We start from the raw sequence: 19,554 nt of genomic DNA, 5'->3' as shown, positions 1-19,554 counted from the left end.
AGGGTGAACTTCCGTAGGATTTTCAACATCTCCCGATCACAGAACGTAAGAAACACAAATCGGGTTTTCTTAAAAACGTGAAAATTCTAACCCTATTATAAATAGGACGTAAATAATTCAAAACTAACAACGCGAATTCCATAAAAAGTAAATAGAAAAAATGAAAATTAAGAATTAAAAACTTTTAAAAGAAATTAAATGGAACACGCGAAACCAGAAAAAACTGATTGTTTTATGGTTTCGTATTGTATAGGGTGGTCAGGATAAGATGGACCGTTCTTATAGGCCAAACCTATAAGAGCGGTCCATGTTATCTTAACCAACCTTTATATGCTGACGAAACGATTTAACTGAAGTCTTAAGTCTTTTGAACTGATTTCACTATTCTTTTTTAAATTTGAGCTCGTTTCGGTCTTTGAATGTTTACGAAACCATAGTTTCGTATTTTTCTCGTTTCGCAGTTTTTTCTTCCAGTTTTTTTATGATTCAGGAAATACTAAAATTTTTCATGTTTTCTTGACCTTTTATAGGTTTCTTATTTGTTTCGATTTTTTTTACATTTGAAGAATTTTTTTTTCAAAATTTTTATCCTTTTTTCCTCAAACTCTTAAAGAACTTAAATTTAAATTTTTAAGAGTTAAATTAACGACCGTGCGGCAAGAAAAACGCAACTTTTTTTTTGCTCCTTTCCGAGCGCTTTTCCGATGAATTTCCCTCAATTAAATTTTTGAATTTTCAATTTCAAAATTATTTGTGAAATCTCTCCTAAAATTCCTCGAATTTAATTTTCAATATCAAAGATTTTAATATAAAAGCTTCAAAATAAGCCCTGAAATTCTTCCTCGTCCCACGCACGTGCTTACAGGTGTGTGTAAACCACCCTCATTGCTTTTTCTTCTGAGTGCATCGACTAAAGGTGGAAAAAGGGGGAGAATTTGAGTTAAAACGGCGCAAATCGTTGTCAGTCTCGGTGGTACTGTGGATGAGTTTGGGTGTGTTTTTCCATCCACTGTTCAAGGGGAAAATTTTCCAATTTTCCTGACTTTTTTCTACTGAAAAAAAAAATTCCCACTAAAGTGAATTTGTGGAAAAACTGCTGAATTTTTTTCGAGAGGAAAATTTTGATTTTCTTTTCATCTTTTTTGAAGGAAAAATAAAAGTGAATGTCGTGATGTGAAAGAAAAATTTTGTGAAATTTTTTTTGGAATTTTCCTGGGGCTGTGGAGTGAGCGAGAGAGAGAGAGAGAAAAGGGTGGCTTTTTGGTTTAGCCACCTTTTTGTGGTGTTTTGGGGGAAGAGAATGAGGACAACGATAATCTGCGATCCGGCCATTTTGGAGTCATCGCAGCAAATGGAAAATCGTGAAAATCGTTACACAAAGCGAAAACGCACCGACATCGATCCGGCCATGAATGGGAGTGATTTTCAGCAGCCGGTCAAAGCAATGCGGACATACATGGGGAATTTGTACAACCAGCAGGAGCATCAGTATGAATTTGTGAATGTTATGTTCGACAGTAATCTCCTACCTGTGCAGAATCCAATCATTTCCGAGGCGAATCAGGCAAATTTGGCGGAATTCTCAGCCAATTGGAGTACAACGGATCTCCTGGATTTGGATCAGAAGACCCCATCGTCCACTGGGACGTTCCAGCCACAGCTGAGCAATTTTCCAGCTGCAGATTCGGGTCACAGACACATCAAGACTGCCGTGAATAGTGAGCCAAACAATCGTGAGTTTTCCCTTTGGCGGGCTCTTCGTCCTTTTTTTTCTTTCTTTTCTTTTCCTCTTCCTTGATTCGAAATAAGGTGAAATTACCACGAGAAAATCAAGTTCAAAATTATTAGGGATTTTTCTATAGCAACAACCCCCTTACAAATCGTCTTGTTTGTAAACACCAAAATGTTACAAAATACAACAACTTGAGGGGATGAAGAACAATATTTCCTTTTCAAGTTTTATTCCAACCACAAAACTTCTTCATGATCTTGGGATAATTTCTCAGCAATTAATACCCCTTCGAAAAAAATTCTTTTGATCAAAAATAAAAACTTTTGATCAAATAAAAATTTCTTTTGATCAAAAAAAACTTTCTTTGATCAAAAAATTCCAGAAATGACTTCGGAGGACATTGAGGATAAGAATTTGTCATGGCTGTTCAATTTTAAGCTCGATGAGCTGCCACATTTATCCCCAGAGGTCAATAGGACACCCTCATCGAGCGCACCGCGAAGTCATGCGTCCACAAAGAAGATCGACGAGATTATTCAGGAGGCAACGGCGGGAATTGAGGATGATGACCTCAATGTGGCGGAAAATGTAGTTGTGGAAAATCCAAATAGAATGTAAGTATCGTATGGCTTTGAGCTTTCCCACCCACCTTGATCATTCGCCTCTAGTTTCCTTCCTTTCTCGTGCTACAGCCAAAAGAAGCCACCCTTCACCTACACCGAACTCATTGAATACGCCCTCGAGGATAGGGGAGAGCTCACAGTTTCTGGGATTTATCAGTGGATTTCGTAAGTTTATTTAAATTTTATTATTTTCTGATTTAGAGTGATTTTTTTTCGGTGGAATTTTCGCAACAAGATTTTTTTTAAAGGGCTCATGAGGCGAATTTTTAAATATTCTTCATTCAATTTTATATTTATTCTGTGGAATTTTATTTTACAAAAAAATCAAGATGTTGGAAGAGGTAAAAGTGTGCAAAATCGATCATTGAAAGCAAAAGGCAATGATGGGGAAAATAGATAACCAAAAGGAAGAAATGGGCCTTATTCAGCGACCAAGAAACCCTTGATTTCTTTGAATTTTGTACTGAAATTTTAAGATTTCAAGCGAATTTCAAGGATTTCTTGGTCGCTGAATAAGGCCCAATATTCGAAATATTTTGATAATATTCATTTAATTGGGGAATATTGAGAATTATTCAGTTAAGATCTTTTCATTTTAAACTCCAGGATACATAGAATACTTTGAGAATCTCGAGAATATTTGTTAAATTTAAAGAATATCACAAATATTCGTATTTCTTACAGAATATTTGTAATACATTCACAGTATTCGGAATATTATAAAATTCTTCTTATGAAACGTTATTTTTGTCATGAAATTTTGACTGAAAAGTGCACAGAATCGTATACAAAAGTCTGCATTCTACGAAATTGTCTAGGTGCGCTTTTCAATTCAATAAACATCAAAATACTACGATTATTTGCTATAATTCCATTCGAAAATACAAATATTTGGTATTTTAAGCTTTATTCTCTAGATTCTTGCTCGTTAACCCTTAAAAAAAAACAGAAAATGCCTAAAAAACAAAATGGCATCGCTATTCAATGACTTTTAAATGTCAAATTTTTAAAACTCACCACCAGGCGTTTTTGACTAATGAGGGCGCTGCTCCAATTATTGCATTCAGAAGAGATTTTTCGTTCTCGATTTTGAGCACTTCTACTGGTTCGATTTTCATCAAATTTTCACAAAAATATTCAAAATTAATTAAACAAAACTAAAAGAATAAAATAAATAAAAAAAAATTATATTTTTCAAAATAAATATGGCGGACAAATATTTTTTTCCGTCTTTTTGTCACTTTTATATTAAGTTTGAAAAATGACAAAATGGCACTCAATGAATATAGAGGAAAACTCGGAAAAATCCTTTATAAAACTACCCCCAAAAGTCCACAATTTCCCCACAAAATTCTCTCCATTTCATCCCTTACAAGTAGGTACTTTTCTATATTTTATTGATTTTGTGATCTTTTATTGTGGAGAATTTTATTTTATTTTTTCCTTTATAAATCATCCACCCTTATGTCAATTTCGATTTGTTTTTCTCGCCCGTAAAATTTCCACAAAGCATTTTTGTCGGAGAAAATGTCTCTCGCTATATATTGTACATAGGTATAGAGGTAAAAATAAAAATTAAATATAGAATGGATGGAACAGTATAAAGCGAAAGAACGGTAAGTAAAACTTACGGGCTGTGATTCTTTCTTTGTCAGTGAAATGTGAAATTGACGGAAAATTGAGGATGGGCAAATTTTGAGGAAGGCTTTCTCGCGCACCGAATCACAGCCAACGCGCAGATAATTTGTGACAAGCCTTAATCGTGGGTGTTGGCTGTGATTCGGTACGCGAGAAAGCCTTCCTCAAAATTTGCCCATCCTCAATTTTCCGTCAATTTCACATTTCACTGACAAAGAAAGAATCACAGCCCGTAAGTTTTACTTACCGTTCTTTCGCTTTATACTGTTCCATCCATTCTATATTTAATTTTTATCTTTGCAGTTTATATATATTTATCTTTGCATTTTTATATGTATATATATAATGTATATATCTATGCATTTATATATATATTATTTTATTTTATATGTGTATATATAAAACGCCCCGCCTCGCGGGGCGTAGAACTTATGCAACTCAGGATATGACACGTAAACTTTAAAACGCGATATCTCCGGAACGGCTACATAGATTTTCTTCATTTTTGGCATGGTGATAGATACTATAGTCAACTATAACATATCAAAATATGAAGTAATTCTATAAAGCGGTGCTCGAGATATTCATCGAAAACTCATCGAAAATTTTGTTTTTCATTTTAAGCCCTCTAGCGGTGACTTTAGAAACTTCCGATGTTCTAGAGAGTTGCAGGGTTTGTTGAGATCTTTCATTTGACCCCGGGTTGATCAAAATCGGTCAAGCCGTTTTCGAGTTATGGTCGATTTTCGATGAAAAATTGTCGCGGCCATATTGACTAAACGGCTTGATCGATTTTCGAAAATGAGGTATCGTTGGAAAGCTATTGATGGCCCCTATAACATATCAAAATTTCAGACCTCTAGCTATAATAGGGCCTGAGATATAGCCCAAACAAAATTTGAGGGTTATTCAAAATGGCGGACGTGGGGGTGGGGGGTTGGATTTGACTTCATAATCGGATGTCTTCCACCCGATATATGAACTTTGCCGTTGACCGCAAGTTTCTATCTATTACCATTCTCTCGCAATTTAGCGTTACATTCCGGCCGGACGGACGGACGGACGGCCGGACGGACCAATTTTTGGCGCATACGTTTTTTGGAATGTAGGGACCCTAATTCGTGGTCATCCCAAGTTTGAGCCCGATCTGACGACTTTGCATTTTGGAGTGTACACAGAAGCTGTGCTTCTTTGAAGAAAGAATCACAGCTAAAAAATGTGGGTGAAAGGCTGGAAAACCCTCGCGCTCGCGATTTGCCGAAAAATGTAATTTACCAACTCTTGTCACGGTGTCTGTCGTGCATGGGGCGCTCATACCCTCTCAATCCGCCCCTCCCAGTCCCTCTCCAATGAGGTGGGCGGGGGTGGCAATAGTGCAGCAATTGACAATTTATTTATAGACACGACTACCGCGCACACAAAAAAGCCATTTCCACTTTGCCCCGTACATGAATCCTGGCTTTTTGGATTTTGGCCAGGAATTCTCCTTTTTTCCACTCGGCCATGGGGGAGACGTATACACGGCGGTGCGGGGGATGAGGGATGAATAATCGACAAAATTTGAATTCAAATTCGATTGCGTGTCTTCTCAAACCACAATCGTTTGGAAGCATCAACCTGTCCAAGTGTTCTCTCTCACTCTCTTGATTTTCCCTGTCTGCATGGCATTTTCTCGCGCGTACACCCCGAAAATGCGATTGTCAGTCCCATTGTATGGGGGGTGCGCCACACCCCGCATCAGCCACCTTTTTCACGGGTCAATGGAGGGTCTCAATTTCAATCGGCGTCCCCTTGTGCGCTTAGCGCTCACCCCCGTGGCCGTTCCGCGCGACTTACCGCACACCGGCTAAAGTGATAAAGGGTCAACCGTTTTGCCAGAAGCAGCCCCCATAAAATGACCGGAAATACGCATTTAATGCTCAGAGAATGAAAAAAAAAAGACCCGGCGAGTCAGTGAGCCTCAATTGAGGTGCGATTGGGATCTCTCACCTGAACACAATTTGGCGCATCAGTGAGCACATGCAATTACGCAGCACCCTTTTGCTTATGAATGTAGGTACGAAAAAACTCCCACGCACATCCCTTTACTAATCGCAGCGCCAAAAGCCCCCTGAAAACCCCAAAAAAATCTTCAAAATATGGTCGCTAAATGAAATCCTTGAGTCCTGCCGCAAAAGACAAAGAGAAAATTTCTTTTTGTTTGCTCATTCAATCCGTTCCTCTAAGTTTTATGTTGATATTTAGCTTCTTGTGGGAAAAACCCGTCATGGTGCACACACACCCCATGCAGAGGGGGTGGTGGCTATACATGGGGGGTTAAAGGAAAAGAAAAGGGTGAAGAATGTAAATACCTCATGTTTTCAATTACATTTAATCGTGTGTTTCTTCGGTGCCACACACAAACCAACTCTCTCTTTCTCTCTCTAAATATTAGCATTAAAAATCACATTTATGTTCCGCGTGTAGAATAAATTGGAGTAATTTGCAAATTAGCAGGAACAATACATAAAAAAACGGAGGGTCTCTAAAAAGAAGAAAAGTCTACGTCAAAGAAGCGCAAATCATGATGCAAATAAGGCAGGTGGATGGAAAAGAAGAAAATGATAAAGTATAGTTTTTTTAAGAGGTGAAAAGGATTTTATTTCTCTATTTTCTTAAACTTCCCTTTATAAGTTTAAAGGATTCTAATTCTGGAATTCTAATTAGTGAAATTCTGTGACTAAATTTTCCTTTTTAAACGATAAATTAAATAAGGAAAAACAATCTTTTTCTTCTTTTAAGAAATAAATTCTTTTTATAAAACAAAAATTAATTTTCCGGCGACGAAGTTTTTCAATTTTTTTTCCTTCACTAAAACAAATTATTTCTTTTTCTTGTTAATAAAAATCAGGGATTGAGATTTTTATATGTAATGAATGGAAAGTTGAAATAATTAAAAAATATTCGAAATATTTAATAATTATTTAGAATAGACTTTAAAATTGCATTTAAAAGATTTCAGGTGAGCAAAAATTAAAGATTTTCAATGCTTTCATATTACTCTTATTCCGGCATTGGTTAACCAATTATTTAAAAAAAATCCATCAGTTTTGGAAAGGTTACGACGATTATCCAAAAACCGTTTAAGTCGTTATTTTTTTTGAAGCCTTGGTAAATCCCTGTTGAACAATTTTTTTTTTAATTTTTACAAACTTTTAATTCAGCCTTTATATCTCGGCTACTGATTCATAGATTTTGATAAGTGAGCTATCATTGAGAAGGTAATTTAATATTCTTTCAAAAGCTGATAAATTTTTTAAAACTCAGTCAAGCAGTAATCAATGATGGCTCTTTTAGTAAAACCATATGGTTATCTAATTTGGATAAAAACGGATTCAAATTGTTCTCTAACTTTTTATTCTACGAAAAATTTAATTCAGAAATCAAAACTCAAGAAAAACTGTTTTTTTCTTATGGGCTTATTCAAACAGAACTGAAAGAAGAAAATTTATTCAAATCGAATATAAAGATTGAAAAATTTTCCTTAACTTCTGGGGTCGGTTTTGCAAAAAATCTGTGGTAAAACCTTAACAGTTTCGAATTTGGAAAAACAATAGATTTACTTTTCCAGAAACTTTTAGCTGTGTTTCTTTCAGATACAGCTTTTTTTTCTGTTTTATTACTATCAAAATCTTTTGATATTGTTCACAGAATAAGTACATAAAGATCTTAAATCTGTCGGATTCTAAGAAAAGGTTTGCAACAGAACTAACCCCTTTTCATTTTTCTACGTAAGATTCTTTTACTTTTTAAACAAATTTAAATAAATAGGATGAGAATTCATTCACAAAAAAACATTGCATTCATTTCTTCCTTCATTCTTACAAGAATTTCATTAAATTTTCCTTTACCCATCACATGTTGGGACTTCTTTTGAATGCAAACCATGTAAAAGTACTTTATAGTTGAAAATTTTCTTTTCGGAAAACTTCCCCAAAAGTGTCCGCCACACACGGAATTTCCCCCTGAAAAGCTCCACTTTTCTCCATAAATCAAACTCTCGTAGTTTTCTTTTTAAAGGCAAGAAAAAATTGGGATTCACGTGAAGGAAAGTTTTCCATTTAATTGGAGAGACGCAAAAAAAAGTATATGAACTTCGCCCTCTCGTGATGTCTCGTAGGAGGGTGGTTTTTTCCACCCTCTTGGTGAATTCTCTTTTTTTTTCTCTTTTATGCCATTTTCCTTTCCCTCCGCAATGACCATAAATACATTACGGCTATTCTTCCGCTTCGATTGGTAGTTGTACGGTACGACGACACTCCACCCTCGGCGGTAGGGGTGGTACGAGGGGTAGGCCACCCTCAGTGCGACCACCCCCTCGCAATGTGCACGATTTTGCCGTGAAGACATCGCCGAAGGAGACATAAATTGACTCAATCCCAAATGACACGCCACAATTTTCCAGCGCTGCTTTACGTCTTTGGTTGGGAGGTGGGTAGGGGGGTGGGATTGCCACCCACCACCCTGTATGAAGGAGGGTTGAATTGCAGAGGGGCTCGCGGGACTTGTTCGAGGACAATCTCATTTTAGGCCGAGAAAATGGGAGAAAATTCGCTCGATTCAGTCCATTTTCTTCATAAAATTTCTCTTTTTCTTTCTTTCATTCACCTGTGATTAGGCAGAGTTGCCCAAAAAGCCTAGATTTTGTTTTTTTTTTATTTGTACAATTTATTTTCCAACGTCTTTTTAATGAATTTTATAAGGTTTTTAGATTAAAAAAAAATGAATTTATTTGATAAAAAAATAATAATTTAATTTTTGTTATTCCTTTTATCAGTTTGCGCCTAAAGTTATGCAATTTCTATGATTTTGACTAATATTTTATCAACTTCTCTTTGATTTGTTTTCATGAATTTCCTTTTAAATTTCATAAAAAGAAAATTTTTGAAAACATAATTTATGTGAAAATTGAGATAAAGAAATTATTTCAAAAAAATTTCTTTTTAAAAATCTGGTTAATATTTTCTTAAGAACTTTCTTTGATTAAATTTTATTCAAAAAAATACAGATTTCAATATTTTTTAAAAAGGTATAAATCAAACAGAATTTACAATTTAGAATAAAACCACAGAGGACGATATAAGTAGAGGAACAACCGAAGGATTTGAACCAAATAACGGTCAAAATGCTGCACAATACCTAGGTGGCAGCACGTGAGTTTGGTTGTAAAAAATTTTTGTGGGTCCTTTTCAGTACAAAACCATTTGTAGTACTTTTCGAGCGATCCTCAATGATCAACGTCCTCGAGCAAAAATATATCCATGACGTTCAAAATGCATCCGTGACGCCAAAAAATTTATCCGTGACGTTTTAAAATGTATCCGTGACTTAGAAAAAATTATCCGTGGCGATTAAAAATGCATCCGGACGCTAAAAATGTATCCATGACGTTCAAAATGCATCCGTGACGCCAAAAAATTTATTCGTGACTTAAAAAAAATTATCCGTGACGTTTTAAAATGTATCCGTGACTTAAAAAAAATTATCCATGACGTTCAAAATGCATCCGTGACGCCAAAAAATTTATCCGTGACTTAAAAAAAATTATCCGTGACGTTTTAAAATGTATCCGTGACTTAAAAAAAATTATCCGTGGCGATTAAAAATGCATCCGGACGCTAAAAATGTATCCATGACGTTCAAAATGCATTCGTGACGCCAAAAAATTTATTCGTGACTTAAAAAAAATTATCCGTGATGTTTTAAAATGTATCCGTGACTTTAAAAAAATTATCCGTGGCGATTAAAAATGCATCCGGACGCTAAAAATGTATCCATGACGTTCAAAATGCATCCGTGACGCCAAAAAATTTATTCGTGACTTAAAAAAAATTATCCGTGACGTTTTAAAATGTATCCGTGACTTTAAAAAAATTATCCGTGGCGATTAAAAATGCATCCGGACGCTAAAAATGTATCCATGACGTTCAAAATGCATCCGTGACGCCAAAAAATTTATCCGTGACGTTTTAAAATGTATCCGTGACTTAAAAAAATTATCCGTGACGTTTTAAAATGTATCCGTGACTTAAAAAAAATTATCCGTGACGTTTTAAAATGTATCCGTGTCTTAGAAAAAAATTATCCGTGGCGATTAAAAATGCATCTGGACGCTAAAAATACATCCATGACGTTCAAAATGCATCCGTGACGCCAAAAAATTTATCCGTGACGTTTTAAAATGTATCCGTGACGCCAAAAAAATTATCCGTGACGATTAAAGTGCATCCGGACGCTAAAATATTATCCGTGACGATTAAAAATTTATCCATGACGATCAAATTTGTATTTTGTTAGTTTTAGAGTGTAAATGAATGAGTTTTGAGATCTTTTTGGCGAATAATCCAGTAATCCGAAGATCCGAAGATTTTTAGTCAGATAAACAAATAATTTAGTAATTTTTTGTTGATATTTATAGATTATATTTCTCTATCTTCTCTATAGATGCTTGAAAAAAAATATTAGCTCTTTCTTTTATCTGTAAGAGGACAAACCATTTTTTTTTATTAATTGAAAATATAACAAAACGCCGTAAAAGTCCGTTTCAATATAGAAAATAAACAACTTTTTGAATATTACAAGTAACTCACATTTGCCCGGGGGCTTCAACGAGCTGTTGTAAAATAATAAATTTTTTTCTCGTCATTTCTTAACGAAGATTGGCTCAAAAGGAGAATATCCTTTTTAATTTTTTTGATTGGATGCTGGTGGTGCCATCTAACAATTGTGCAGCATGAAGACTACCGGTTGTCCTTTTATATAAATCTATATACTTAAAGATAAAACTTAAAAAAAAAATAATTTAATTTAATTTAAAAATAATACGTTTTTGCCTACTTTTAGGCGCAAATTGATATTATAAATCCACTCAAAAAATAAAATTAGTTCTTCCTTATCAAATAAAATATAATTTCTCAACTCTGATTAGTCGACAAAAGGGGGAGATTCTCTTACCCTTAAATACCACCACAACCCCCAAAACCCCTTCCTCAGTGAACTTTTCCTCTGAATAAAAGAATAAAAGCCATACGCGGCGCCCCCCAAACTCCCTCCTACGCTTTGGTATTCACAACAATAAACTCCCCGGTGTACCTCTAATGAGTCCTGAAAGCGGAAATTCCACCCTCATTGGCGTACGGAGGGGGGTGAAATTTTATAATTTATTAACTGTCCGCGTCGGGTGGAAAATGGTGGAAGTTCCATTTAATTTGTCCGCCTGGGGTGGACGGGGTGGTGGCCAAAAGCAGCTGCCAAAGAGGGCGGAACGCGATGGCCGTCGCGAGCGTTTGCGCACGTCGCAACGCTCACGGGGTGCTCATTGCCTCCCCGCCTCCTTGCAGGGATCGCTTTCCCTACTACAAGAGCAACGACGACCGCTGGAAGAATTCCGTGCGCCACAATTTGTCCATTAACCCGCACTTCCGGAAGGGCAGTAAGGCACCCCAGGGAGCTGGACACCTCTGGACAATCTCCTCCAGGGATTCAGAAGCCAATAATTTGGCATGGGAACATGTAAGGAGTAATTTTTACTCATTTTTAAGCTTTTCATAAAAATATTTATTCTCAAAAAACAAAAATTAGAAAAAACAGCGTTTGGAGCTGTTTTTCAAGATGGAGGCAGCACATTCGCCTGCTGTGGTGCGGCGAGATGCCGATGGGGTGTTCGATGAGACAGCTGCAGCAACAGCAAGCATCCTGCCACCGCCTGAGAGTAACTCGCCCGAGAATCACGTGGCAATGAAGCAGCCTGCAGCAGACTCCTTAGCGGCTTTCTACGCAACGCAGGAACAGCATCAGATGCCCTTTGATGTGACAGATGCTTCGGATGATCTTCGTCGTGTTGCCGGGGAGATCCTCAATGGCGTCCGCCGGAACGTCGAGGTGCAAATTGTTCATCCGGGCGCTTCGTTTGCCATTGACACCACCGGGGACTACTTGAACCCCCTGTCAAAGGATGAAATTGTCCAGGAGAGTGGATTGCGCTCAATGGGCCCCCATGGGGGACGCGTTAGTGACATTGGCAATGATTACTTTGTAACGGAAATCGATCCCATCGAATTGGGTATCAATATGACAACCAATGGGGAGGAGGAAGTCCTCTTTGGGGATGACTTCAACCTCAACTACTTCGGCATTGGGACAGGAAGTAACATTGTTGCCTGACAGAAGACCTAGAATGCCCATGGCAGCACACCATTTATCACACATAGCTGGCAAAATTGATAGCATTCTGTGGCTTCGTAATAACCAAACCCCTCTCCTCCTCTTCCTCCCTCCAATCCCAATGCGCCATCATGTCTTTTGCGCCCCATGTAGCCGCCATTTTTTCGTCTAGTCAACCGTTGGGGTGAGAATAAGAAGAATTAAATTGAAATCTCCAAGATTCTTGGATATTTCTTGAATTAATTTTGAAATCCTAACGATCCTAATTTTATTTTATTTTTCCTCCTAATATATAACTCAAAAAAAAATGTCTGGTGTAATGTATAGACGATTATAGAGATTGGTGTAGTGAGGAAAATACCGAGAGATTTTGTACTTGAATGATATAAAAGTATCTCAATTAAATGAATTTCACACTTGAACTGAAGTTTTCTTTATTTTTTTGCCAAGAAAATGAATTTAAAAGCAGAAAATGATGCTTATTTTGCAAAAAATTAAAGGGAGCGTTGTCTTGCGGAACATAACCTCACTTGAACTTCCTAGCAGCTGTAGAAATGTAAATCAGTGGCCCAGGCCGATGAAAGCTCAAGCCGCTTATAGTGTGCGGCTGGGGGTCCTGCAATAGACACTTTGCAACATAAAATGCACCAGATGAACCAGAATAGGCATTCCTGGAAGTCTGCTAAATAACGTAAATTGAGTGTAACGGATAGAAATATTAGGGGTACGTGGCCCAATTGCGACCCCCTAAATTCTGTTTCAGAAGGATTGAAAAAAGTCATATTAAAATGAATTAAATCTTTCCAAGTTTGGTACCATTGAAAAGGTCATTTAATAGGCTAACTTTGTTCTATAGATGCAAACCTTCTAACTCTTACCTGTTCTGAGTAATAGTCGAATTAAAAAAAGTTGCTAAAATTGCACTTTTTCACCACGGTGTTCTAATTGCGACCCCCCGAGTGTTCCAATTGCGACCCCCTTATTTTGCCGTAATTTGTGGGTTTTTCACTAGTAGATCACTTTTATCACTACTATAAATAGGAAAATTGCCATGAATTACACGGAAAAGCCGGAAAATCAAGAATTTATTTTCAATTTTCCCCACATTTGTTTTGACATTTGAAATGAATTTTGATTTTTTATTCGTCCTGTTGTGTACCAAATTAATTTATTTTAGTCGCTAACATTACCTTACTATAATGTCTTCATAATGTTGTGAGACTCATCTTAATATATAAAGCTGAAAAGTCTGTCTGTCTGTCTGTCTGTTTGTCTGTGGCACATGAACTCCTCCTAAACGGCTGGGCCGATCTTGATGAAATTTGGTATGGGGGTAGAGGGGGTCAATACGAGTTGCAAGCGCTATATGGAATTCCGCCCCAACCCCCCTTTATAGCGCCCCCACAGAAAAATTGATTTTTCCTCATTTTCTACCTGCTGAAAGGTCAGATAACGGGATTTTTTTATTTTTAGAATTTCTCGGGGTACCGTATTATTCATCTCCCCTATTAATATACGCCCCCCTTTTATAGCTTAAAATGGTGATTGCTCACACGTGATTGGGGGCTCGGGTTGACTAGTTTTATAATATTTCGTCATTTACGAGAAAAAGGGGAGGTCGCAATTGGGCGGTGGTTCGAATTGGGCCACGTTCCCCTATTCATTTTTTAGTGTAACGGATAGAACTTTTTTTTTTTCATTTTTTAGCGTAATTCTGTGGAAAATTACAAAATCCTGCAAATCTGATGTAGATAATATAAAAATTTTGAAGATGGACGCAATTTCCTTTAGAATTAAAAAAAAAACTCAAATCATCTTCAAAGAGTCATTTTCCAGCGTTGAATTGTCTATTTTCGATTTTCCCACAATTTTTCGCCCTCTGTGAAGGGACACTCAAACCAAAAAAACAACATCGTAATTTTGAGGTTAAAACATAACATAACCTCACTTATTAATACCTTTCCGCACGTCCCGGATGTTTACAAGTTGTGGAAGTTTATTGCAATAAGTTTCTCAGGGATGGCTTTTATTGAAGAATTCGTGGGACAACTCCTTCAACTTTTAACAAATCAACGTGAAAAAGGATGGAGTTTGGTATCTATGAGAAAACCAAATGAAAAACTTTCCCAGGGAGATTTTTCCTTTCCCACTGACTTCCGGATATGGAGAGATTGCTTCCCTGAAGAAGATAAAAGCTTCTCCGGAGACTTATTCACCCATTGTGCAATAAAACCCGAAGAAATTCAAATAAAAAGCAAAGAAGGATGCTGGAACTTACCTGTTGAGAAGGTGGAAGTAATAAAGAATCGTTGCATCATTTTCCTGGACAGGAAGGAAACCTTCCGGAATGTTTTACTAAAGGTTATGAACTCACCTGAAGGGATTGGGAGAGAAGGTTCCCCCAAAAGAGTCTTCATGGAGGAAATTTCATCAGATTCACAAACCCTGACGGATTTCCGGGGAATTTTGCTGAGAAAGGTTCTTGTAAATATCCTTGGCAGGTCCAGGAAGTACATTGAAGTCCCTAAAAGAGACAATGCAGACGTAACGTGTGTCATAACATCGAAGAGCTCCACCGAAGTAGTGGAGGGAGATGTAAAAATCCTTCCGGGAGTTGTTTTAGATTCCCGGACGGGTAAAAAACTATCCAAAGACACCTGGACGGAATGTCTGGAGCAAAAGATGAAGGAGTGCGAATTAGTGGCGAGGCACAGGTACGGATTCCGTGGTCCAGGAGATTCTCAAGCAGGGAAGATGTTTGAAGTTCTGGGCACAGCAACAATGACCCTGGAACTGCTGGAAGCTAAACCAACGAGTCCTGTTGCCTACGGTGGCACCTCAAGCCGTGGTGGAGCTTTTATACTTTACAATTCAGCCCGGATGGAAACTCTCCTGGAACAGTTCAAAGCTCGGAACTTTCCGGAAGCACCGCCGTTGGAGGAAATTGATTTTTCCCTTCTATCGGAACCTGAGGAATGGATCCTCCTGCTGAACTTCATTGCCAGTGAGGAGTGGATGATTGAGAAGTGTATCTCGGAGATTGAGATTGGCCGGGTTAGTCCACATCTAATCTGCTCCTTTCTGCACAACTTTGTCACCATTTTCAGTGCCTACTACAGGAGAGTCCAGATTCTCACGGTAAGGCTCATTTTTCACGGATACTTACCTGAAAACTCAATTAGCGTTAAGAATTAACCTCAAAAAACTTTTAGAAAATGTTTTTCCGGCTCTAAAGGAACAAATTTTCTTTGCAGGACAACCGCAAACATCTCCTGAAGACTCTACATGCCAGGATTCACCTCCTACGGGCTCTCAGGATGATTTTTAATCGAACTTTAGCACTCTTGGACATACAGCCGGTGGCGAAAATGTAATTCTGCATGCTTTTATGTTATTATTTCCAGATTTTATGTTGTTTTAACTTAACTTTGTCAATTTGAAGACGTTAATAAAATTTTCTAATGAAAACAAAAGAATTTTCTTTGAGATTGAATGGAGGGTTATTTGAATGTAACGGTTTTTCTTCCATCTATGGAGAAATTTCAAAGGATTTGTTCAGGGGTTTTCACATGTTGAAATTTTCATGAATTTTTCAAAGTCTCAATATGAATTTATCTAAGGACTTTTCTTTTTAAAAATATCATCAAATTGTCTTATTTTATGAAAATATTAATGATTTTCTCTTATTAATGATTTTTCTTGAAATATTAATGAAATTGTTTAAACGACGTGGCAGAAATCTTGAAAATCCGTGAAGAAAATGGAAAAATGCAATCAAAAGTCATGAAATGACGTTAAAACTCTAAAATAATGTGAAAAGGGAGTAACAAATGTCACAGAAAGGTGGAAAAGGTAGGTAACAAAAAAATGCAAAATTTAGTGAAAAATTGGAAAAATCTATAAATAAAATAAAAAAAAAGAACGAGAAATGACTCCAAAAAGTTCAGAAAATGAAATAAAAAACGTAAAAAACTGTGAAAAATGAAATTAAACGTTAATTGAATTAAAAAGCGTAGATTAAATTGAATTTTAACGATAAGACAATGGAGTCGATTCTGTTCAAAAACTTTTCTTTTATAATTCGTCAAGAATTTAATTTTTGAAAGATTTTGACAGGTAATTTCTTAAATCGTGTTTTTAAAGGAAAATAACTTTTCCAGGGCTTTTTCTGGCTATATTTTTAACTGTTTCCGAGTAACAAATCCCTTTTGATTTTATTTTATGAAACAGCAATAAATATAAAACAAAAATTAACCGTCAAAATCGTACAATAAATTTTAAATTACAAGAAACGAAAAGAAAGATTTTTTACTTTTAGTTCTTGAAAGAAAAAACTCTTGAATAATTATTTTAAAATTCAATTTATCTACACGAGATCAGAGTCAATGTCACTGCGAGAAAATCCGGGAAAACCGTTAAACAAATGCAATCATTTGTGAATGTTTAAACTTAGAAAGTCTTCAGCGTCCCTACAAGATGGCTGCAGTGCGCTACGGAGGGGAAATCAAACGTACGGCCAACTTCATCGCGGGAAAGCAGAAACGTCAATTTACGAAGAAAACTTCACTGCCTTCGTACCGTTCGCAGTTGTTTTTGCGGAGTGGCACTTTAGTTTTGAGTTTGCCTTTGTGACAAGAAGTTGCAAGAGAAATCCGAGATAAGAGAGTCCCTCGCTCAGTCATCGAACAAATAAAAAGCCAAACTAATCACACCTCTTTTGGTATCCGCCGTGCACCGTTGCACCCCGTAACCCAAAAACGCGATTTTTTCAACCAAGTGTTTCCGTGTCCGAGGAAGTTTTCTTGCGTTACCCTGACAAAGGAAAAGGTCCTTCACTATTTACAACCTACTACATACATATATATTTTTTTTTATCTAATAACCGTCAACGAGCTAATTCGGTGTGTGGCTGCATCTTCGGGTATACCGTGTGTGCATCATCCCCCGCAAGAAAGTTGCCTTGAGTGCTGTGTCGCGCGCGCGTTTTACAAGAAAATAAAAGAAAGAAAAAGCCCAATTTGTTGTTTTTTTTCTTTTCTTTCTCCGGGAAAACGACGTATATTGCACACATTGCCTCACAGAGTTGTGGAAAACCTCCATATATATATAGCTCACACAACCCCCAATTCGGTAATCATTGAGCTACCCTCCGTGTGTTTTGCGCTCCGCAGCAGTTGTGTGTTTTTTTGAGACGTGCATTCTCTCCGTGTGTGCTTAAAAATAAAGTCCGGGAGTTCCAGGCAGCCCCAGCGTTGCGCGTTTAAAAAGTAAAATAAAAAAAATACACAAAAAAAGTTGAGAAAAGTGAAATTTATCCACGAAATCCACGTAAAAATGAGCATCGATGCATTACTAAAGGCTGCCGAGTACTTGGATAGACGTGAGAGAGGTAATGAAGAAGAGTGCTCCCCCTCTGTCCCCAAGAAAGGCATCAAAAATGAAGTTTTACCTTCTCCGGGCGAAAAAAAGGGTGCCCGGAAAGCGCGTGGAAGCCGCGTTTCTTTGTTCTCGCAGCAAATTCCGCGCTCTTTCGCACCCTTCGCTTGCCCGGGAAGAGAGTCCCCGCAGTGACACAGAAAATAAAGGCAGCCCCGAGGGTTCACGTTGTGTGCCTCTGTGTGCGTGTGTAGCAGGCAAATGTTGCCACAAATTGAGGAAAATTTAATTTAATTTTCCGCATAAAACAGTAGTTTCGTGCTATGCTATGCTAGGCGGTTTTTAGCCCTTTTAAGGGACAAACCTAAAATTTAAAAAAAGAAAGAAATTCCATTAGAGGGCTTTGTGGTCTCTAATTGGAATGCTATTGGACTGTGGTTCAGATTAGTGAATTTCTAATAAGAAGATCTTAAAAGGTTAGAAGATCTATCTAAGAAAGTGTTGAAAGAACATTCTGTGAAGTTAACTATGTGGTACCTAAGTGGTTGATACTATGTGATTGATTTGAGAGCAAAGAATAGTTTTCAGAATATTCTTGATAAAAGTCGTTGATTTTAAAAGTCAAACAAACGAGTTTTTAAAAATATATATATATTTTAGAGGAGTAAAACGTCCATTTGGAGGACAAGGTTTTACTTAAACAACCTCTAGGCTTTGAAAGATTAATGGCAAAGAGAATAGAATGAAGAAGAGATTAATCTAAAGACGAAGACATCTCTGTCTGAAGCCATTCAATTAATGAAAGTGCCACGAACATGATTAGTTAAATCCTGGCTTGAGCGAAAGTTGTGACGTATCGTACAGTTTAAAGTGTTCTATTGACGGAGCTGAGTTTCAGTTAAATTGAAGTTTCAATTGCCATGAAGAGCATAATGTTGAAGGCTCAAGAGATGAGACACGAGATTTGTCTCTGAAGCAAATGGAAAAGTTTGCAAAATTGAGGGAAAATATTGAAAATTCTCTGTGGGAAAAGAATAATTTCTGTGTGATTTGAGGACTAAAGAAGCCAAGAAATTCAGAAAGAACAATCAAGCTAAGAAGAAGAATAAAATCACGCTGAAATGAAAATTTCAAACAAACCTAATGTACCAATTAAAGAAATAAAAAATATTTATAAAAGTTTTTAGATGAGAAAAAAAACAAAACTATCCCATTTACACCAATTGACGGCACCTAAATGAATCTTATTGGGAAAGTTTTAAAAGAAAAAATTTCTCAACAAATTAATAGAAAACTCCCACTTTGGGAAAGTTCTCCTAAGCAAAACACATTCAGAATACTCAATTAATTTGGAAAGAAGAAAACTTTCACAATGGTTTGTTTGAAGATTTATACAGATTTTCTCAATTGTTTCTGAAGTTCTACTAATGTACTTTTCCTTGTACAAAAAAAATAAGTTGGAAATAAAGTGAAGAAAAAGATAAAATTAAACAATATTTTTCATTTATTTCTCATATGATCGACGTCACAATTGATCAATAAACGTCCACAGAGACTCCATTTTGCTGACCAAATGAATCAAATTGCAGCAATTAAGTTGATTATCAAACCACAAAATTATTAAATGCTGCAATAAACATCATAAAACCTCAATTATACCTTCTAATACACAGAGAAGAAAATGCTGTTTTTTTTTAGATTACAGCTTTTATGGCAAAAGCTTAATATTTTGGGTTGTGGAAAATAATTTTCCCTCATTTCCCATCAATTAGCAACTGAATAATAACACGAGATTGTTTACAAAGGATCCAAATCTTTGCATAAAATCATTTTATTATGTTGGTTAGCGTTACAAATTTTCGTGAAATTTATGAAGTTATTGGTGAAAATTTGTAAAAATTGTCAAATAAAATTTTGAAAAGATGACGAAAGTTAATAAAGGGTTCTTATCTGTCGTTAGCGCTATTTGCACTGTTTAGACGG

The 19,554-nt window shown here is 36.6% G+C and overlaps 4 protein-coding genes across 4 annotated transcripts in view; 3 read left to right on the top strand and 1 right to left on the bottom strand.

Moving 5' to 3' along the window:
* The window catches only part of LOC129788711 (mucin-5AC), a 1,053,002-nt gene that overhangs the window by 298,028 nt on the left and 735,420 nt on the right, over positions 1 to 19,554 (bottom strand). The window lies entirely within an intron of this gene.
* On the top strand, positions 964 to 12,617 carry LOC129788738 (uncharacterized). The gene is made up of 5 exons (XM_055825057.1): positions 964 to 1,733; positions 2,115 to 2,346; positions 2,425 to 2,520; positions 11,373 to 11,544; positions 11,614 to 12,617. Exons 1-5 carry the CDS (start codon positions 1,301 to 1,303, stop codon positions 12,193 to 12,195), a joined length of 1,515 nt encoding a protein of 504 aa, XP_055681032.1. The 5' UTR covers positions 964 to 1,300; the 3' UTR covers positions 12,196 to 12,617.
* LOC129788752 (DALR anticodon-binding domain-containing protein 3-like) lies at positions 14,142 to 15,668 on the top strand. The gene is made up of 2 exons (XM_055825076.1): positions 14,142 to 15,333; positions 15,450 to 15,668. Exons 1-2 carry the CDS (start codon positions 14,215 to 14,217, stop codon positions 15,567 to 15,569), a joined length of 1,239 nt encoding a protein of 412 aa, XP_055681051.1. The 5' UTR covers positions 14,142 to 14,214; the 3' UTR covers positions 15,570 to 15,668.
* The window catches only part of LOC129788789 (max-interacting protein 1-like), a 204,442-nt gene continuing 201,648 nt past the window's right edge, over positions 16,761 to 19,554 (top strand). Inside the window, exon 1 of the mRNA XM_055825125.1 lies at positions 16,761 to 17,584. Coding sequence (XP_055681100.1) covers positions 17,530 to 17,584 — 55 coding nt within the window. The 5' untranslated portion in view covers positions 16,761 to 17,529. The remainder of the gene's footprint in view (positions 17,585 to 19,554) is intronic.

The sequence above is a fragment of the Lutzomyia longipalpis genome, chromosome 2 (genome assembly GCF_024334085.1).
Source record: "Lutzomyia longipalpis isolate SR_M1_2022 chromosome 2, ASM2433408v1".
NCBI lineage: Eukaryota > Metazoa > Arthropoda > Insecta > Diptera > Psychodidae > Lutzomyia > Lutzomyia longipalpis.
This window is presented reverse-complemented; position numbering and strand designations above follow the sequence as displayed.

Coding starts and splice junctions, on each gene's coding strand:
- LOC129788738 (XM_055825057.1), top strand. CDS start 1,301: ATGAGGACAACGATAATCTGCGATCCGGCCATTTTGGAGTCATCGCAG. Junction 1,734..2,114: donor GAATAGTGAGCCAAACAATC/GTGAGTTTTCCC, acceptor AAAAAATTCCAG/AAATGACTTCGGAGGACATT. Junction 2,521..11,372: donor GGGATTTATCAGTGGATTTC/GTAAGTTTATTT, acceptor GCCTCCTTGCAG/GGATCGCTTTCCCTACTACA.
- LOC129788752 (XM_055825076.1), top strand. CDS start 14,215: ATGGCTTTTATTGAAGAATTCGTGGGACAACTCCTTCAACTTTTAACA. Junction 15,334..15,449: donor GGAGAGTCCAGATTCTCACG/GTAAGGCTCATT, acceptor TTTTCTTTGCAG/GACAACCGCAAACATCTCCT.